Genomic DNA, 19495 nt, shown 5'->3' with positions numbered 1-19495 from the left:
TCAAAACTAACTTTATCTGGACAAAAACTTTATTCTAGAGCTGCTGTAAAGCCTAAACAATCTATATTGTTAAAGCGCTGTATAAATGAAGGCGACTTGACTTGACACTACTAAACCATTGTTTGTTTTTATGCACTGCCAGTTTTGGGCTATTTTGTTTGAAAAAACAAAACAAATTTAAGTGTTTATTTTATTGCACTTTTGTCTATTTGCGACTGCAGATTTTAGAAGGTTAGAAATCTCCACTTACACCAGACTTTACAGTGTTATTCCAATCTATATTCATATATCATGAATCATAAATGAAGGGGACTTGACACACACAACACAAGAGCACCTGACGCACAGCATGAGGACCGGAGACTGAAGTGTACACAGGCCATCACTCGAGTCATGTGATGTCTAGAAAACAACTGGAACAACAGACAGCAACTGACGTCTTCATGATCATATTATTCAGGGTTCCCACACCTCAAACTCAAGGACCTTTCAAGGACTTTCCAGGTCCAACACCCTCAAATTCAAGGACTTAATGTGTGGACACCAGTGTTGGGCAAGTTACTTTTAAAAAGTAATTTAGTTAATTTAGTTCTTCAAAAAAGTAACTAAATTAGTTACTCAGTTACAAATTTGAAAAGTAACTAGTTACTTAAGAAAGTAACTATTGCGTTACTTTCAAGTAAAATTCAATTTTAAATGCTCAAATGTGACCCCACCTCTACCCTGTCCGACTATGTGTTATGATGGATCGTTCGCAATTCATGAGCGTTAGCCGTTAGTGATGATGGGTCGACTCGTTCGCGAATGAGCGTTAGTGATGATGGGTCGACTCGTTCGCGAATGAGCGTTAGTGATGATGGGTCGACTCGTTCGCGAATGAGCGTTAGTAATGATGGATCGTTCGCGAATGAGCGTTAGTGATGATGGGTCGTTCGCGAATGAGCGTTAGTAATGATGGATCGTTCGCGAATGAGCGTTAGTGATGATGGGTCGTTCGCGAATGAGCGTTAGTGATGATGGGTCGTTCGCGAATGAGCGTTAGTGATGATGGGTCGTTCGCGAATGAGCGTTAGTGATGATGGGTCGACTCGTTTTAGCCGAGCCGGCTCTTTTAGGTGAACGTCGGGAGCTGGCTCGCATATCTGAAGAGCCAACTCTATTTTTACAAAATGTAGCCTATAGAAATTAAATAATTATGTAATAAAAATTAAAATATTATAGTCAAAGTCATTTAAAGAGCCGTTTGTAAACCAAAAGAGCCGACTCTTTTCAGTGAGCCGAGTCAAAAGAGCCGAACGCCCATCACTACTATGCGTGCTTTCGAACACCCGCCCAACTCTACCTCTGATTGGCTTACAATGACACTTTACTCTACCTCAGCCAATCGTCAGCATTCATGCGCTTGTCTCGTGCTCTGCCCACTAACCAAGGAAGAACAGTAAAAAAAGTATTTGCCTCTCGCTCAGAGATCTAGTTGGTCTGATAAAAAAACCAGCTTCATCAGTTATAGTAACGCGCCGCATTTTTTGGCAGAAACGGTAACAGCGTTATTAAGATGAGAAGAGTAATCAATTAGATTACTCGTTACTGGAAAAAGAAATGCCGTTAGTATTCCCATCACTGGTGGACACATGTTCTGTCCAACAACAAGCGTTGAGGTTTCATCGTAGTAGTTTTGTGAGTGTGTGAACGTCATGGACACGTACAACACAAAGCACCTCACGCGGGAAACACTTTACGTAACGCGTAAATGCGCGTAACTAGCGTGAATCAAGCAAGCTAGTGCCGGCGGAATAACACGTTAGCGGACCGGAGGGAATAATCCAGACAATTAACAACAAGAAAATACATTTCTGTAACGAGCTGTATCTGTGTGTGTTTATTTTCAAAAAAAGTTCCAGGGCCTTTAATTTTTCCCCCCAGATTTTCCCAGAGGGCCTTGGATCGGCAAAATACACTGAAATATTGTTTGAAAAATAAAGACGACATCCCTGGGATTTAGCATGACATCAGACTAGAGATAGGGCCAGTGTAATTTCAGTGATAATATCAGTATTCACACACACACATTTCATAAATTTCAGGTTTTGAGACCTAATAGGACCAATTGTCTTATTGAGTATTGGGACATAACAGTTTTATTAACCTACAACTGGATACATCTACACAAGTATAGTCCACTAAGAGTGAATGCCTGAGTAGGACTTGCCTAGTCTTCACACCGGACCCAGGATTGAAACTAAGATTAAAAAAATTAAGTAAAAAATAATATTAAATAAACAAAAGTCTTTCGGTCAAAGAGAAAATCCTAAATTTGTGGGTTCATATTTTATTTTATTATTATTTAGTTTGACTCCCAATAATTCGTTGAAATGAATTGTTTAACTTTTCCAATGACCCAACCAACCTATAAATGTTTTGATTCGTCCCACATGTGAACAAAACGACAAACTAAATATCTGAGGGACAGACAGAAACGATCACCTCCACACACACACACATCAAGAGACACACATTTGCTGCTCGTCTTTGCAAGTAAACAAAGATAAAAAATGCTCCAAAAAACAACCCCAGCAAAAGACGATGGATGATGACATCACGGTTTTCTCCAGAGTGAGTATAAATGAACTAAATTAATAACTTTTTCACAACAGAAATGAACCATCACTGAACTTTCTCAAGCTGGACTTTTCTTCTTGACACAAACACTGTTGCATTATTTTCCTGTTATCTCTGTAAAGCTGCTCTGATACGATCTGACCCTGAGCGTCTGGTTTACAGCCAATCAGAAGAGTCGCAGCTGCTCTGAGAGATGAGCCACTGCAGATCACACTCGCATGAGGAGGGAAAGGGAAACGCTTCGAGTCCGAGACACTGTAACTCGCACAGAAACTGCGTTCTTATGAAACCAGAGGGTGAGAGTCAATCTCGCCATACTTCCCCAGGTCATTCAATCACTCTTCATTAAGACATTCAAATAATTAAATCATTTTTAAAACATGTTTTCTGGAATGTTCAAATATGCAAATGAGGCATTATCTAATTAAATATGCACTCATAATTTTGCATACATCTCCAGAACAGAAACTTGCACATTGGATAAAGCCAGGTTCAAAATTCTCGTTTGATTTTGTTGAAATCAAAAGGGGACTTTTGATAAATCAGAGGGAAAAAATGTTTTTAGGAATATAATGTAAATCAGGCGATTGATATATGATTATAGATTGGAAAAACACTGTAAAGTCTGGTGTAAGTGGAGATTTCTAACCTTGTAAAATCTACAGTCGCAAATAGACAAAAGTGCAATAAAATAAACACTTAAATTTGGATTGTGGATGTTTTTTTCTTTTCATAAAATAGCCCAAAACTGACAAACAATGGTTTTGTATTGTCAAGTCAAGTCACCTTCATTTATATAGCGCTTTTAACAATATAGAGTTTCACCGCAGCTTTACAGTGATAACAGGAGATTACAGTAACAGAGATAGTTTAGGCTTTACAGCAGCTCTAGAATAAAGTTATTGTCCTGATAAAGTTAGTTTAGTCTTAAGTCGTTTTAAACCTTGGGTTGGTGTATTAAGGGTCATCTTGTGATGCTTTTTGTTCATTGTTTTTTTTTTGTGGCCACAGTGACATTAAAATGAAGATCCTACATTAGTAATGACTTCCTCGACTTGATCTTGAGCTTGTAGTTCAAAAACGACGCTTTAAATCTCTTGACAAACTCAAAGACGTAAATGACACTTGTGTGTGTTCTAGATTAAAGACACCGGTTGCACTGAATGTCAGCTTGCTTATTTTGCTCAAGATCAGGATTTATTGAGTCCACATGTCATGAACACTAGAAACTCTGCTTCTAACCACAGCTCAAGATCTGTCACTCACACACACACCTCTGAGATGCTGTCACTCACACACACACCTCTGAGATGCTGTCACTCACACACACAACTCTGAGATGCTGTCGCTCACACACACAACTCTGAGATGCTGTCACTCACACACACAACTCTGAGATGCTGTCGCTCACACACACACAACTCTGAGATGCTGTCGCTCACACACACACAACTCTGAGATGCTGTCGCTCACACACACAACTCTGAGATGCTGTCGCTCACACACACAACTCTGAGATGCTGTCGCTCACACACACAACTCTGAGATGCTGTCGCTCACACACACACCTCTGAGATGCTGTCGCTCACACACACACAACTCTGAGATGCTGTGTGCGAATGGTTTCTGGAAACACAGACTCGATGAACTGATGATAACGATGGAACTTGCGACCATAGTTGGCTAACGATGCTTTCGGGGAAACGCAACACTGAATAACTGAACCGCCAGAACGCATGAATTAATAATGATGAATTCCTCACCTTGATGACGATGTGGCCCTTCCTGGTGCCGCTGCGGTCGAGCTCGCGGTGCTCCTTCACCATCACGATCTCGCCCTCCTCCTCCACCTTGTGTGTGTTCTTCTCCACATGGTTGAGGATGCGACAGTAGTCCTCTTGAGCGACGCACACAAACTGATCCACAACAACATGAGGAAGAGCGATGAACTGAGAGTAGCGCAGGAGGTTAGTCTGAACCAGACATGGATAACACACACTATCACAGCGCCAGCTCATGAGTGCGACATGTGTGTGTGTGTGTGTGTGAGAGCGAGCGCAGGGTTCACGGCGTTAGAGGAAGTTGAGGTGGAGTCTTTATTTTGAGGAATCAGCAGCGCTGCTATATTAGGAGGCTTTTACATTCGGACCCTGACCACGACACTTCATGACCGGCAGAGATAACAGTGTGAGGGACCGAAACACCACAGACATCATAGAGTCCCGTCAGAATAAGGAATGACCCCAATATATGATATTCTCAGAGAAAAACAGTGAAAAACTAACTAAACTGGAGATTTGTGGCCCTAACAATCAGGAATGACCCCCAATATTTTATATTCTCAGAGAAAAACTAATTAAACTGGAGATCTGTGGCCCTAATAATCAGGAATGACCCCCAATATTTCATATTCTTAGAGAAAAAAATAGAAAAACTAACTAAACTGGAGATTTGTGGCCCTAATAATCAGGAATGAGCCCCAATATTTCATATTCTTAGAGAAAAATAGAGAAAAACTAACTAAACGGGAGATCTGTGGCCCTAACAATCAGGAATGACCCCCAATATTTTATATTCTTAGAGAAAAAAATAGAAAAACTAACTAAACTGGAGATTTGTGGCCCTAATAATCAGGAATGACCCCCAATATTTCATATTCTTAGAGAAAAAAATAGAAAAACTAACTAAACTGGAGATTTGTGGCCCTAATAATCAGGAATGACCCCCAATATTTCATATTCTTAGAGAAAAATAGAGAAAAACTAACTAAACTGGAGATTTGTGGCCCTAACAATCAGGAATGACCCCCAATATTTCATATTCTTAGAGAAAAATAGAGAAAAACTAACTAAACTGGAGATTTGTGGCCCTAATAATCAGGAATGACCCCCAATATTTGATATTCTCAGAGAAAAATTTAGAAAAACTAACTAAACTGGAGATTCGTGGCCCTAATAATCAGAAATAACGTCTCGGTTACTAATGTAACCTCAGTTCTCTCTAGAAGAGGGAACGAGTGTTGCGTAAGCTAGCTTATGCTACGGAAAAAAACCTCTTTTCTCGAGAATACTGAAGCCAAAAATTATCCTTATAATTTGTATTAATTTAAAACGCATTTGCTGCAGCGAGCAGACCTAGGCGAGGCAGCTCGCGTGCCTATTGGCTGCTCTGCGGCAACGGCTGCAACCTATCGAGGAACTGCTCGTGACCTAAGCACCAATGAGGGTGCTGGCGCCCTCAGTCATCACATCCCGCGCGAATGGGCGTGGCTTATGCCTATATAAGCCAGAGCTCGATAGGATGCTCCTTGATTTTCATCAACTGAAGCGAAACCAGATGGTAGCACAAGCACGGCGGGGTTACGCAACACTCGTTCCCTCTTCTAGAGAGAACCGAGGTTACGTTAGTAACCGAGACGTTTTCTTACGAGAGTACTCTCGTGTTGCGTAAGCTAGCTTACGCTACGGGAAACCAATTTAAAACGCTGTGCGTGCTAAATCTACCACAACACTGACCCAAGGTCGAGTGCCCTGAGCTCATATGATACGGGGATATAAAAAGCCGAAGGATGGGCTGATTAAGAATGATATAAGGCAAATGTGGTTACCTTAAGTGAACAAAGGTGCTTAACACTGTATTACAGTCAGAGGAGGCAATAGCCTGCCTGAACTGAAACTTTGCAGTTTGCGGAAGCGAATCCGGCAGAACTGAGCAGATTAACTAGACTGATAACAATCTAGCTTGAAGAGCGGGAACTTCCAGGTTATAGAACCTTATAAATGTAGACGGAGAGGCCCAGCCTGCCGCCATACAAATATCTTGAAGAGAAATCCCACTGGACCAGGCCCACGAAGAGGCCACGCCTATAGTGGAATAAGCTCTGACGCCCAGAGGGCAACGAAGGCCCTTAGATGCATAAGCCAGTGAGATAGCGTCCACTATCCACCTGGAAAGGCTATGTTTCGAGGCTAGACCTTTAGATCGGCCACCAAAAGAATCAAAGAGCTGTTCTGACTGTCTGAAAGCAGCCGAACTTTCCACGTAAATTCTCAGGGCCCTAACTGGGCAAAGGAGATTCACGTCAGACTCGCTGTCAGATCCGAAGAGGGCTGACAGGGAAATGACTTGCGCTCTGAAAGGAGTGGCAAGTACTTTGGGGACATAACCATGTCTCGGTTTGAGGATGACCTTAGAGTCATTAGGCCCAAACTCAAGGCAAGACGCGCTAACAGAAAGTGCGTGTAAGTCACCCACCCGCTTGACTGAGGCGATTGCCACCAGAAAGGCGGTTTTCAACGAGAGATACTTAAGGTCCACAGACTGCAGAGGTTCAAAAGCGTGATCTTGGGCCTGGGTCCCCGAGGAAGCCTGGAACGGCCAGCCGAGCTCGAGCGTTGGCGCTCTCTCGGTCGCTGACGCTGAGAAGCTGGCGGTGGAGGCTGCTTTCCGGGTAGGCGGCTGTTTCCTAGAGCGTCCTGATGCGGAACTCGAGCGTCGAGGGATGAAGTGTTGCATAGCCTGCGACGTCTTCTGGACCTCTGAAAAACGCTCCACAAACCCATCAACAGCTTGCCCGAAAAGCCCGGAAGGAGATACAGGCGCGTCAAGGATGGAGGCTCTGTCAGCGTCCTTCATATCTGACAACGTCAGCCACAAATGTCTCTCGACAACGGTGAGGGACGCCATGTTCCTCCCGATGGCCTGAGCGGCGGACTTGGTGGCTCGCAGAGCTAGGTCTGTGGCGCTCCTCAAGTCCATAAAGCTGTCGGGGTCCGTGCCCGCCTCGTCCATGGAACGGAGAAGGTTGGCTTGGTATATCTGCAGCACTGCCATAGTGTGGCGTGCTGAGGCGGCCTGGCCAGCGGCGGTGTAAGCGCGGCTGACGAAGGCGGAAGTAGTTGGCAGGCTTTAGAAGGCAAAGCGGCTTTAGAACGCCATCCAGCAGAGGGAGGGCAAAGGTGCGTTGCGATCGCTTCCTCGATCGGAGGAATGGAAACATAACCTTTGTCCTTCGCGCCGTCCACAACAGAGAGCGTCGAAGAGACAGATGATCGCAGCCTGGGCGAAAAAGGAGCCTTCCAGGATTTCGAAAGCTCCTCGTGCAGTTCGAGAAGAAATGGGGCGGGCCTCGTGGGAGGTGCTGAGCGGCGACCGGGGAGAAAGCAGCCGTCGAGACTGTTGGGCACGGGCTCATCGGGCAGTGCCCAATCCAGGCCGAGGTCCTCCACGGCCTTCGTGAGGAGGTGGAGAAGCTCGGCGTCGACGCTGGCTCTAATCCCACTGGACTCTTGAAGAGAAGGGGCGGGGACCGGAACGGAACCCGACCACTCTTCACTCCCCGAGGCGAGAAGAGAACAGCCGCCCTCTTCGTCGTCCCCTTCCGACTCGTCACGGGAGATGGGAGCAGCCGAAGTCGGGCGCTGGCCATCGGTGAGTGACACAGGGGAAAGCGAAGCACGTGCATTCGTCCACTGGAACCTCCTCAGGCGGCCTCTGAGACTGGCGCTGCTTACGGTGCGGCGCAGAAGAGGCAATCCACGTTGAAGATGGCCAGTCGAGCGCGCAGGGTCGACAAGGCCATGGTGTCGCACTCGGGACATCCGCCCTTGGACAGCGCGTGGTCCGCGTGGTCTCGGCCCAAGCAGGAAGCGCACAGGATATGACGGTCCCCGTTGGCGAGAGGGGCTCTGCACGAGCCACAGGAAATACGAGGCATTTGTATCAACGCCTCAGCTCTTTTAGTCAGAGAAAAACATGAGTGTCTAGGTGGCGAACGGAGCGTAACAAGGGATATGGGTGCCGGATAGCGCAACGGGAACGGCGACTGAAGGCGGCGAGAAGACGACCGGCTTCCTCAGACAGCTCGTCCCCCTGAAAAGGCTGTTCGACGGCGCAGGCTTCTTCTCCGATATCCAGCGATGCGAAGGCTTCGCTGAAGAGATGAAAATCAAGGAGCATCCTATCGAGCTCTAGCTTATATAGGCATAAGCCACGCCCATTTGCGCGGGACGTGTGCCCTCATTGGTGCTTACGTCACGAGCAGTCCCTCGATAGGTTGCAGCCGTTGCCGCAGAGCAGCCAATAGGCACGCGAGCTGCCTCGCCTAGGTCTGCTCGCTGCAGCAAATGCGTTTTAAATTAATACAAATTAGAAGGATAATTTTTGGCTTCAGTATTCTCAAGAAAAGAGGTTTTTGCCGTAGCGTAAGCTAGCTTACACAACACTCGTTCCCTCTTCTAGATAGAACCGAGGTTACATTAGTAACCGAGACGTTATTTCAGATTATTAGGGTCACAAATCTCCAGTTTATTTAGTTTTTCTCTATTTTTCTCTGAGAATATCAAATATTGGGGGTCATTCCTGATTATTAGGGCCACGGATCTCCAGTTTAGTTAGTTTTTCTCTATTTTTCTCTGAGAATATCAAATATTGGGGGTCATTCCTGATTATTAGGCTCACGGATCTCCAGTTTAGTTAGTTTTTCTCTATTTTCTCTGAGAATATCAAATATTGGGGGTCATTCCTGATTATTAGGGCCACGGATCTCCAGTTTAGTTAGTTTTTCTCTATTTTTCCCTGAGAATATCAAATATTGGGGGTCATTCCTGATTATTAGGGCCACGGATCTCCAGTTTAGTTAGTTTTTCTCTGAGAATATCAAATATTGGGGGTCATTCCTGATTATTAGGGCCACGGATCTCCAGTTTAGTTTGTTTTTCTCTGAGAATATCAAATATTGGGGGTCATTCCTGATTATTAGGCTCAGGGATCTCCAGTTTAGTTAGTTTTTCTCTATTTTCTCTGAGAATATCAAATATTGGGGGTCATTCCTGATTATTAGGGCCACAGATCTCCAGTTTAGTTAGTTTTTCTCTATTTTCTCTAAGAATATGAAATATTGGGGGTCATTCCTGATTATTAGGGCCACGGATCTCCAGTTTAGTTAGTTTTTCTCTATTTTTCCCTGAGAATATCAAATATTTGGGGTCATTCCTGATTATTAGGGCCAGAGATTTTTCCATATTTTCAACTTTTTAGTTCGTAATTCACTTTTTTCAGAATTGTATCTTTTTATCTCATGATTTTTACTTTTATCTTTTTCTTACATAACATCTCATAATGACATATATATTCATTTTTTACATTTGATCTTTGATCTTTGTTTTGTCATAATTTTTGTTTATCTAATTTTTTTACCATAATTTTCACTTTTTTATCATAATGATGACATAGTATGTCATAATTTGAACTTTTATCTCATAGTATTAGTACTTTTTATCATAATTATGACAGCAATTTCAACTTTTTATTTCATAATTTTGGATTTTATCTCATTTGCATCTCATCTCTTTTTATTTTTATCATAATGAAGACATAGTATGTCATAATTTGACCTTTCATCTGATGGTCTCTCCAGGAACAGAACTGGACACCCTGAAGTATCTCATAACTTCTGCGTTTCGTGTCATGATCTCCTCCTGATGTGGCGAGGCATGTTTAGCTCGCGGCGTGAGAGCTCGGCTGTGGCGAGGCATGTTTAGCTGGTGCGCGTGAGAAGCTCACCTGGCTGTCGTCGGCTTTGGTGCACACGAGGCCGCTCATGAACTGTGTGTCGAGAGACGGAGCGATGCCGAAGCTGTTGCCCATACACAGCATCTCTGCTCTTCCCTCTCCATAACTGATCTCCACACACCCGTTCAGGATCACGTACCACGTGTTCAGCTGCAAACACAACAGAGCACACTTAGATCACACACACACACACACACTAGTGTTCAGCTGCAAACACAACAGAGCACACTTAGATCACACACACACACACACACTAGTGTTCAGCTGCAAACACAACAGAGCACACTTAGATCACACACACACAAACACTAGTGTTCAGCTGCAAACACAACAGAGCACACTTAGATCAACACACACACACACACACACACACACTAGTGTTCAGCTGCAAACACAACAGAGCACACTTAGATCAACACACACACACACACACACACACACTAGTGTTCAGCTGCAAACACAACAGAGCACACTTAGATCACACACACACACAAACACTAGTGTTCAGCTGCAAACACAACAGAGCACACTTAGATCAACACACACACACACACACACACACACACACACACACTAGTGTTCAGCTGCAAACACAACAGAGCACACTTAGATCAACACACACACACACACTAGTGTTCAGCTGCAAACACAACAGAGCACACTTAGATCAACACACACACACACACACACACACTAGTGTTCAGCTGCAAACACAACAGAGCACACTTAGATCACACACACACACAAACACTAGTGTTCAGCTGCAAACACAACAGAGCACACTTAGATCAACACACACACACACACACTAGTGTTCAGCTGCAAACACAACAGAGCACACTTAGATCACACACACACACACACACACACTAGTGTTCAGCTGCAAACACAACAGAGCACACTTAGATCAACACACACACACACACACACACACTAGTGTTCAGCTGCAAACACAACAGAGCACACTTAGATCACACACACACACAAACACTAGTGTTCAGCTGCAAACACAACAGAGCACACTTAGATCAACACACACACACACACACACACACACACACACACACTAGTGTTCAGCTGCAAACACAACAGAGCACACTTAGATCAACACACACACACACACACTAGTGTTCAGCTGCAAACACAACAGAGCACACTTAGATCAACACACACACACACACACACACACACACTAGTGTTCAGCTGCAAACACAACAGAGCACACTTAGATCACACACACACACAAACACTAGTGTTCAGCTGCAAACACAACAGAGCACACTTAGATCAACACACACACACACACACTAGTGTTCAGCTGCAAACACAACAGAGCACACTTAGATCACACACACACACAAACACTAGTGTTCAGCTGCAAACACAACAGAGCACACTTAGATCAACACACACACACACACACTAGTGTTCAGCTGCAAACACAACAGAGCACACTTAGATCACACACACACACACTAGTGTTCAGCTGCAAACACAACAGAGCACACTTAGATCAACACACACACACACACTAGTGTTCAGCTGCAAACACAACAGAGCACACTTAGATCACACACACACACACTAGTGTTCAGCTGCAAACACAACAGAGCACACTTAGATCACACACACACACACTAGTGTTCAGCTGCAAACACAACAGAGCACACTTAGATCACACACACACACAAACACTAGTGTTCAGCTGCAAACACAACAGAGCACACTTAGATCACACACACACACACTAGTGTTCAGCTGCAAACACAACAGAGCACACTTAGATCACACACACACACACTAGTGTTCAGCTGCAAACACAACAGAGCACACTTAGATCACACACACACACACACACACACACACACACACACACACACACACACACACACACACACACACACACACACTAGTGTTCAGCTGCAAACACAACAGAGCACACTTAGATCACACACACACACACACACAAACTAGTGTTCAGCTCCAAACACAACAGAGCACACTTAGATCATCGTGTGTGTGTGTGTGTTTGTGTGTTGATCTAAGTGTGCTCTGTTGTGTTTGCAGCTGAACACTAGTGTGTGTGTGTGTGTGTGTGTGTGTGTGTGTTGATCTAAGTGTGCTCTGTTGTGTTTGCAGCTGAACACTTGTGTGTGTGTGTGTGTGTGTGTGTGTGTGTGTGTGTGTGTTGATCTAAGTGTGCTCTGTTGTGTTTGCAGCTGAACACTAGTGTGTGTGTGTGTGTGTGTGTGTGTGTGTGATCTAAGTGTGCTCTGTTGTGTTTGCAGCTGAACACGTGTGTGTGTGTGTGTGTGTGTGTGTGTGTGTGATCTAAGTGTGCTCTGTTGTGTTTTCAGCTGAACACTAGTGTGTGTGTGTGTGTGTGTGTGTGTGTGTGTGTGTGTGTGTGTGTGTGTGTGTGTGTGTGTGTGTGATCTAAGTGTGCTCTGTTGTGTTTGCAGCTGAACACTAGTGTGTGTCTACAAGTGAATCTGCTTAAATATCTTGACCTTTGAGTCACTCTTTGTGTTTCCGTCTCTCTCTTCTCTCATTAAGAAAGAGTGTGTCTTGTTGACCTTCACTGTAGCCCACACACACACACACTGTTGATCAATGTGATCCGTCATGACAGACTGCACACCCTCTTTTAAAACCGCTCAAACACACACACTGCTCTCACACTTTTCATCACTGAAACAATTCACAGCATTCAACAACTTTGCTTGTATTGTGGTCTCAGGAACAGTTTCTTCACTCTTAACCGGCCTCAGGATGCGGGAGTGTTTCTCAGTGCAAGCTCCAGGAGGAGCACTAGTAACTTACAGACTGGGTTACAAATAGGGCTGGGTTACACATATGAATGCATTTGTTTGTGATTCGATTCTTAAATCCCAAGATCTATGCTATTTTCAGCATATCAATTTCATATTCAATTTCTGTCATTTTTATACTTAATTTCACTCAATAAGTGTGTGTTTGTGGGCCCTATCTTGCACCCAGCGCAATTGACTTTTACACGACGCATGTATCATTCCTATTTTGCGCTCGACGCACGTCGGTAAATCCGGGAATGAACTTGCGCTCGCGGGGCGGTTCAGGGAAAGAGGAGGCGTGTCCCGGCGCAAACGTTCCCTGGTGCTGTTGAGCAGTTCCAGAAAACACTTACTCCACAGACCAGGACAAACCCAGTCTAAAGTCGTGCGTTATTCAGATGCTATTTTAGGGGCGCATGCGTGGCCATTATGTAGCGTGTGCACAACACACACACACTTCTCTCATACACACAGACGCAGCCGTTCCCATTTTGGCAAACCATACATAATTGCAAGGAAAAATATTACCACATGAGGGAAATCATTGTGGTGTCCATGAAGATAAAGCCTGTTTAACTGAAACTAATCTGGGTGTGTTTCTCCATCCTGTGAACTTTGTTTCTCCTAGGCTGTGAACGCCGGTCTCCTCGGCTGTGAACTCCGGTCTCCTCGGCTGAGAACGCCGGTCTCCTCGGCTGTGAACGCCGGTCTCCTCGGCTGAGAACGCCGGTCTCCTCGGCTGTGAACTCCGGTCTCCTAGGCTGTGAACGCCGGTCTCCTCGGCTGTGAACGCCGGTCTCCTCGGCTGTGAACGCCGGTCTCCTAGGCTGTGAACGCCGGTCTCCTCGGCTGTGAACTCCGGTCTCCTCGGCTGAGAACGCCGGTCTCCTCGGCTGTGAACGCCGGTCTCCTCGGCTGAGAACGCCGGTCTCCTCGGCTGTGAACTCCGGACTCCTCGGCTGTGAACGCCGGTCTCCTCGGCTGTGAACGCCGGTCTCCTCGGCTGAGAACTCCGGTCTCCTCGGCTGAGAACGCCGGTCTCCTCGGCTGTGAACGCCGGTCTCCTCGGCTGTGAACGCCGGTCTCCTCGGCTGAGAACGCCGGTCTCCTAGGCTGTGAACGCCGGTCTCCTCGGCTGTGAACTCCGGTCTCCTCGGCTGAGAACGCCGGTCTCCTCGGCTGTGAACGCCGGTCTCCTCGGCTGAGAACGCCGGTCTCCTCGGCTGTGAACTCCGGACTCCTCGGCTGTGAACGCCGGTCTCCTCGGCTGTGAACGCCGGTCTCCTCGGCTGAGAACTCCGGTCTCCTCGGCTGAGAACGCCGGTCTCCTCGGCTGTGAACGCCGGTCTCCTCGGCTGTGAACGCCGGTCTCCTCGGCTGAGAACGCCGGTCTCCTCGGCTGTGAACGCCGGTCTCCTCGGCTGAGAACTCCGGTCTCCTCGGCTGTGAACTCCGGACTCCTCGGCTGTGAACGCCGGACTCCTCGGCTGAGAACGCCGGTCTCCTCGGCTGAGAACGCCGGTCTCCTCGGCTGAGAACTCCGGTCTCCTCGGCTGTGAACTCCGGACTCCTCGGCTGTGAACGCCGGACTCCTCGGCTGAGAACGCCGGTCTCCTCGGCTGTGAACGCCGGTCTCCTCGGCTGAGAACTCCGGTCTCCTCGGCTGTGAACTCCGGACTCCTCGGCTGTGAACGCCGGACTCCTCGGCTGTGAACTCCGGACTTCTCGGCTGTGAACGCCGGTCTCCTCGGCTGAGAACGCCGGTCTCCTCGGCTGTGAACTCCGGACTCCTCGGCTGAGAACGCCGGTCTCCTCGGCTGTGAACGCCGGACTCCTCGGCTGTGAACTCCGGACTTCTCGGCTGAGAACGCCGGTCTCCTCGGCTGAGAACGCCGGTCTCCTCGGCTGTGAACTCCGGACTCCTCGGCTGAGAACGCCGGTCTCCTCGGCTGTGAACGCCGGTCTCCTCGGCTGTGAACGCCGGTCTCCTCGGCTGAGAACGCCGGTCTCCTTGGCTGAGAACGCCAACGCCGGTCTCCTCGGCTGAGAACGCCGGTCTCCTCGGCTGTGAACGCCGGTCTCCTCGGCTGAGAACGCCGGTCTCCTCGGCTGTGAACGCCGGTCTCCTCGGCTGTGAACGCCGGTCTCCTCGGCTGTGAACGCCGGTCTCCTCGGCTGTGAACGCCGGTCTCCTCGGCTGTGAACGCCGGTCTCCTAGGCTGTGAACGCCGGTCTCCTAGGCTGTGAACGCCGATCTCCTCGGCTAAGAAAGCGCCGGACTCCTCGGCTGTGAACGCCGGTCTCCTCGGCTGAGAACGCCGGACTCCTCGGCTGTGAACGCCGGTCTCCTCGGCTGTGAACGCCGGTCTCCTCGGCTGTGAACGCCGGTCTCCTAGGCTGTGAACGCCGGTCTCCTAGGCTGTGAACGCCGATCTCCTCGGCTAAGAAAGCGCCGGACTCCTCGGCTGTGAACGCCGGTCTCCTCGGCTGAGAACGCCGGACTCCTCGGCTGTGAACGCCGGTCTCCTCGGCTGTGAACGCCGGTCTCCTCGGCTGTGAACGCCGGTCTCCTAGGCTGTGAACGCCGGTCTCCTAGGCTGTGAACGCCGATCTCCTCGGCTAAGAAAGCGCCGGACTCCTCGGCTGTGAACGCCGGTCTCCTCGGCTGAGAACGCCGGACTCCTCGGCTGTGAACGCCGGTCTCCTCGGCTGTGAACGCCGGTCTCCTCGGCTGTGAACGCCGGTCTCCTAGGCTGTGAACGCCGGTCTCCTCGGCTGAGAACGCCGGACTCCTCGGCTGTGAACGCCGGTCTCCTCGGCTGTGAACGCCGGTCTCCTCGGCTGTGAACGCCGGTCTCCTCGGCTGAGAACGCCGGTCTCCTCGGCTGAGAACGCTCCTGGCATTCGTCTGCAAATCCGCCGTTATTATAGCGATCCGCCATGGACAAGCGCGCTGGCTCTTAAAGGGAATGTGAGACGACGCTCTGATTGGTTTATTGCATGTTACGCCCAAACCACACCTATGAGTAATGTAGCGACTTCAGACCAACACAGTTTAGATTACGGTAGCGTCGGACGCAAGAGTCATTTATCCCGCCAGTATAATAGCCACAGCGCCCCGAAAATTACTTGCGTTTTGCGTTTGATACTTGCGTTTCAGGTCGTTAAAATAGGGCCCTGTGTCTCTTTAATGCGTGACAGATCGCTGTAGCGCCTCAGTTCATCTCTTCCTCTTTACTACTAGTTACAGCAGCAAATAAACATCAATGAATATCAGAAGGATACAGAACAACTTACATTTCATGTAATCGATCAATCAGTGTTTGAACCACGGAAAGACGTCAATAAAAGAGCTTTGTGGTCAGTATGTCTGCTAGTAACTGGCTCTACTACCTCCTGTTTGTCCTGAAGAATGACGGTCCCCTCCAGTTCCACCACCTCGAACATCATGACTCGACACAACTCTCTCCTCACTGACATCGTCATGTTTGCGAAAGCTGGAAGCTGATGCATGAACTCCAGGAGCTGCTCTGTAGAGCGAGAGAGAGAGACTTTTTAAAGCAATTTATTCCACCAAACAAACAAACCATCATTTTTTAACAAACCATTACCATTTAAAGGTGACATTATGCCCCTTTTCACAAGATTTTATATAACTCTATGGCTTCCCCAGAATGTGTGTGTGAAATTTCAGCTAAAAATACCCCCCAGATCATTTATTAAAGCTTGTCAAATTTGCCCCTTTTTGGGTGTGAGCAAAAACACGCCGTTTTTGTGTGTGTCCCTTTAAATGAGCAAATGAGCTTTAGCTCCGCCTCCGTTCAGAAGAGGGCGGAGCCTTTACACGAGCTTCAGAGACTCCGGCAATAACAACACAGAGGCCAATCTCACTGATCCAGTATCAGGAATAACCAGTAGCATTACGGAGAGACTCAGGGAGACTCTCGCAATAGTTTTTTATCGACATTTAGAAAATATTGCAATAGTTTTGCTCAAATCTGTAATGTAAACGCGGCTAGAGAGAGCCTGTTGTGTGTTCTCGACAGCGAGTGCTTTACCGATGTCGTCGTCGGTGCGATCCACCGGCTCCTTCTCCAGACACTCGCGCACCAGATCTCGGCCCAGGAGAGCCTCTGAGGAGCGCTCGATGTCTTCATCCTCCTCCTCTTCCTCAGAGTCCACTGGGGCTTCGGGGAGACCCGACAGATCCACGTCTCCCATCTCACTCTCCGTGGCCTGTGGAGGAACACGTCACACTTTACTTCTACAGCTCCTCAGACCATACAGATGCTTGCAAAGCTGCTAATACAGGGTATATACAGGAATCATGGAGTTTAAATTATGTAAACAATAAAGTACTCGAGGCTAGTGCTGTGTGGTGATTGTGAATAAGTCACGGCTGAAGGGCGTTGTTAGGCACGACGCGACACGTAACTTATTCACGATACAGCACTAGCCTCGAGTACCTTATTGCTTTTATAACACCGTGTCCACATAATACAAATATTAAAGTAAAAAAAATGTATCAATGCAACTATATAATGAAGTAAAATCACTAAAAGCCTTCCTTCCGCTGGAAAAAATAGTCTCTGACCGTGAACAGCAACAGAAATTACACACATTATTTCTCCATTAGATGGCGGCAAAGCTGTCTTTATGAGTGAGTGAGTCAGTAGAGAAGACTTTTATATTCAAACGATTGAAAGTTGTGTACACAGAGAGAAAGACGTAACTGATGAATGTCTAGCATGTCACGGGAAAACCCCTTAACTGTTAGAAGGACAAGATATCGCGGTGGACATTCAAACGGATATTTTATTATGAATATAGAACTGACCTGAAGGAAAATGCTCAGTCTACTGTAAATGCAGGTACACACACTTACACTTTAACTTACATTTACTATATATTGATTGTAAGATTGCATAACTAAACATAGTCTTAGTGATAATTCATTATCAATGCAACATAATTCAGAAGGGTTGGAACGAAGCACAAGAGAATTAATTCAAAAATGAATACAATTCTTTGGACAAATATACATAATGAAAAGATGATACAAAATGTAATACCTTGGAAAATGGCATTTAATATTTTTTAAGGGCCTAAATTTCTCAACTTTTAATACTTTTTAAGACCCAGCGGACACCCTTTAATAAACAAGAAAATATCAGAATCAATGATGCAAACTTCATTCAAATTCTGCTGTAAAGCAGCTCTAGAAGACAATGGTGTCATTGTTCAGATCAAGTCAGTTCAGTGATTTGACCAAACATCAGTGATTGTGGCTGTTCAGACTTAGGAAAGGAAATCATGAGGTTTATGTTCTTCAGCACATCCTTTCTCTTTAATGTCAACGTGATCTCTGCTAAACCGATTTAGTAAACGAGAAGAAGGGATTTATGAGAGCTTACATGTGATTCACTGATTCATGCGCTGAATGCAAATATCAGGGTCCAGCGTGATGTTTAAAAGCGTTCCTGTCGTGAGCCACATGAGCAGCGCTGGAGTTATTAAAGGGGTCGTGACATGAGATACTGTATCTCATTTGCCTTGATCTTTTGACATGTAAGAGTTATTCAAAACAGATTGAAGCGTGACCTCTGTGTCTCTGTGATTGTGTTTGCGGTTAATGTAATGACTGACGCTGTCTACACTGATACAGTATACAGATGTGTGTTCAGATTATAATGACTGAAGCTGTCTACACTGATACAGTATACAGATGTGTGTTCAGATTATAATGACTGATGCTGTCTACACTGATACAGTATACAGATGTGTGTTCAGATTATAATGACTGACGCTGTCTACACTGATACAGTATACAGATGTGTGTTCAGATTATAATGACTGACGCTGATACACTGATACAGTATACAGATGTGTGTTCATATTATAATGACTGACGCTGTCTACACTGATACAGTATACAGATGTGTGTTCAGATTATAATGACTGACGCTGTCTACACTGATACAGTATACAGATGTGTGTTCAGATTATAATGACTGACGCTGTCTACACTGATACAGTATACAGATATGTGTTCAGATTATAATGACTGACTGTCTACACTGATACAGTATACAGATGTGTGTTCAGATTATAATGACTGACGCTGTCTACACTGATACAGTATACAGATGTGTGTTCAGATTATAATGACTGATCCTGTCTACACTGATACAGTATACAGATGTGTGTTCAGATTATAATGACTGATGCTGTCTACACTGATACAGTACACAGGTGTGTGTTCAGATTATAATGACTGACGCTGTCTACACTGATACAGTATACAGATGTGTGTTCAGATTATAATGACTGATCCTGTCTACACTGATACAGTATACAGATGTGTGTTCAGATTATAATGACTGACGCTGTCTACACTGATACAGTATACAGATGTGTGTTCAGATTATAATGACTGACGCTGTCTACACTGATACAGTATACAGATGTGTGTTCAGATTATAATGACTGAC

At 46.2% G+C, this 19495-nt stretch overlaps 1 protein-coding gene across 13 annotated transcripts in view; it reads right to left on the bottom strand.

Moving 5' to 3' along the window:
* rapgef6 (Rap guanine nucleotide exchange factor (GEF) 6) overlaps positions 1 to 19495 on the bottom strand; it is a 177236-nt gene that overhangs the window by 58505 nt on the left and 99236 nt on the right. For all 13 annotated transcript variants that reach the window (XM_056242775.1, XM_056242780.1, XM_056242782.1 and 10 more), the window contains 4 exons: positions 17063 to 17240; positions 16398 to 16534; positions 10183 to 10341; positions 4383 to 4535 (listed from right to left, as the gene is read on the bottom strand). In XM_056242775.1, the coding sequence (XP_056098750.1) occupies positions 4383 to 4535; positions 10183 to 10341; positions 16398 to 16534; positions 17063 to 17240 (627 nt within the window). The remainder of the gene's footprint in view (positions 1 to 4382; positions 4536 to 10182; positions 10342 to 16397; positions 16535 to 17062; positions 17241 to 19495) is intronic.

The sequence above is a fragment of the Rhinichthys klamathensis genome, unplaced genomic scaffold (assembly GCF_029890125.1).
Source record: "Rhinichthys klamathensis goyatoka isolate OS25496 unplaced genomic scaffold, OSU_Roscu_1.1 h1tg000750l_1, whole genome shotgun sequence".
NCBI lineage: Eukaryota > Metazoa > Chordata > Actinopteri > Cypriniformes > Leuciscidae > Rhinichthys > Rhinichthys klamathensis.
This window is presented reverse-complemented; position numbering and strand designations above follow the sequence as displayed.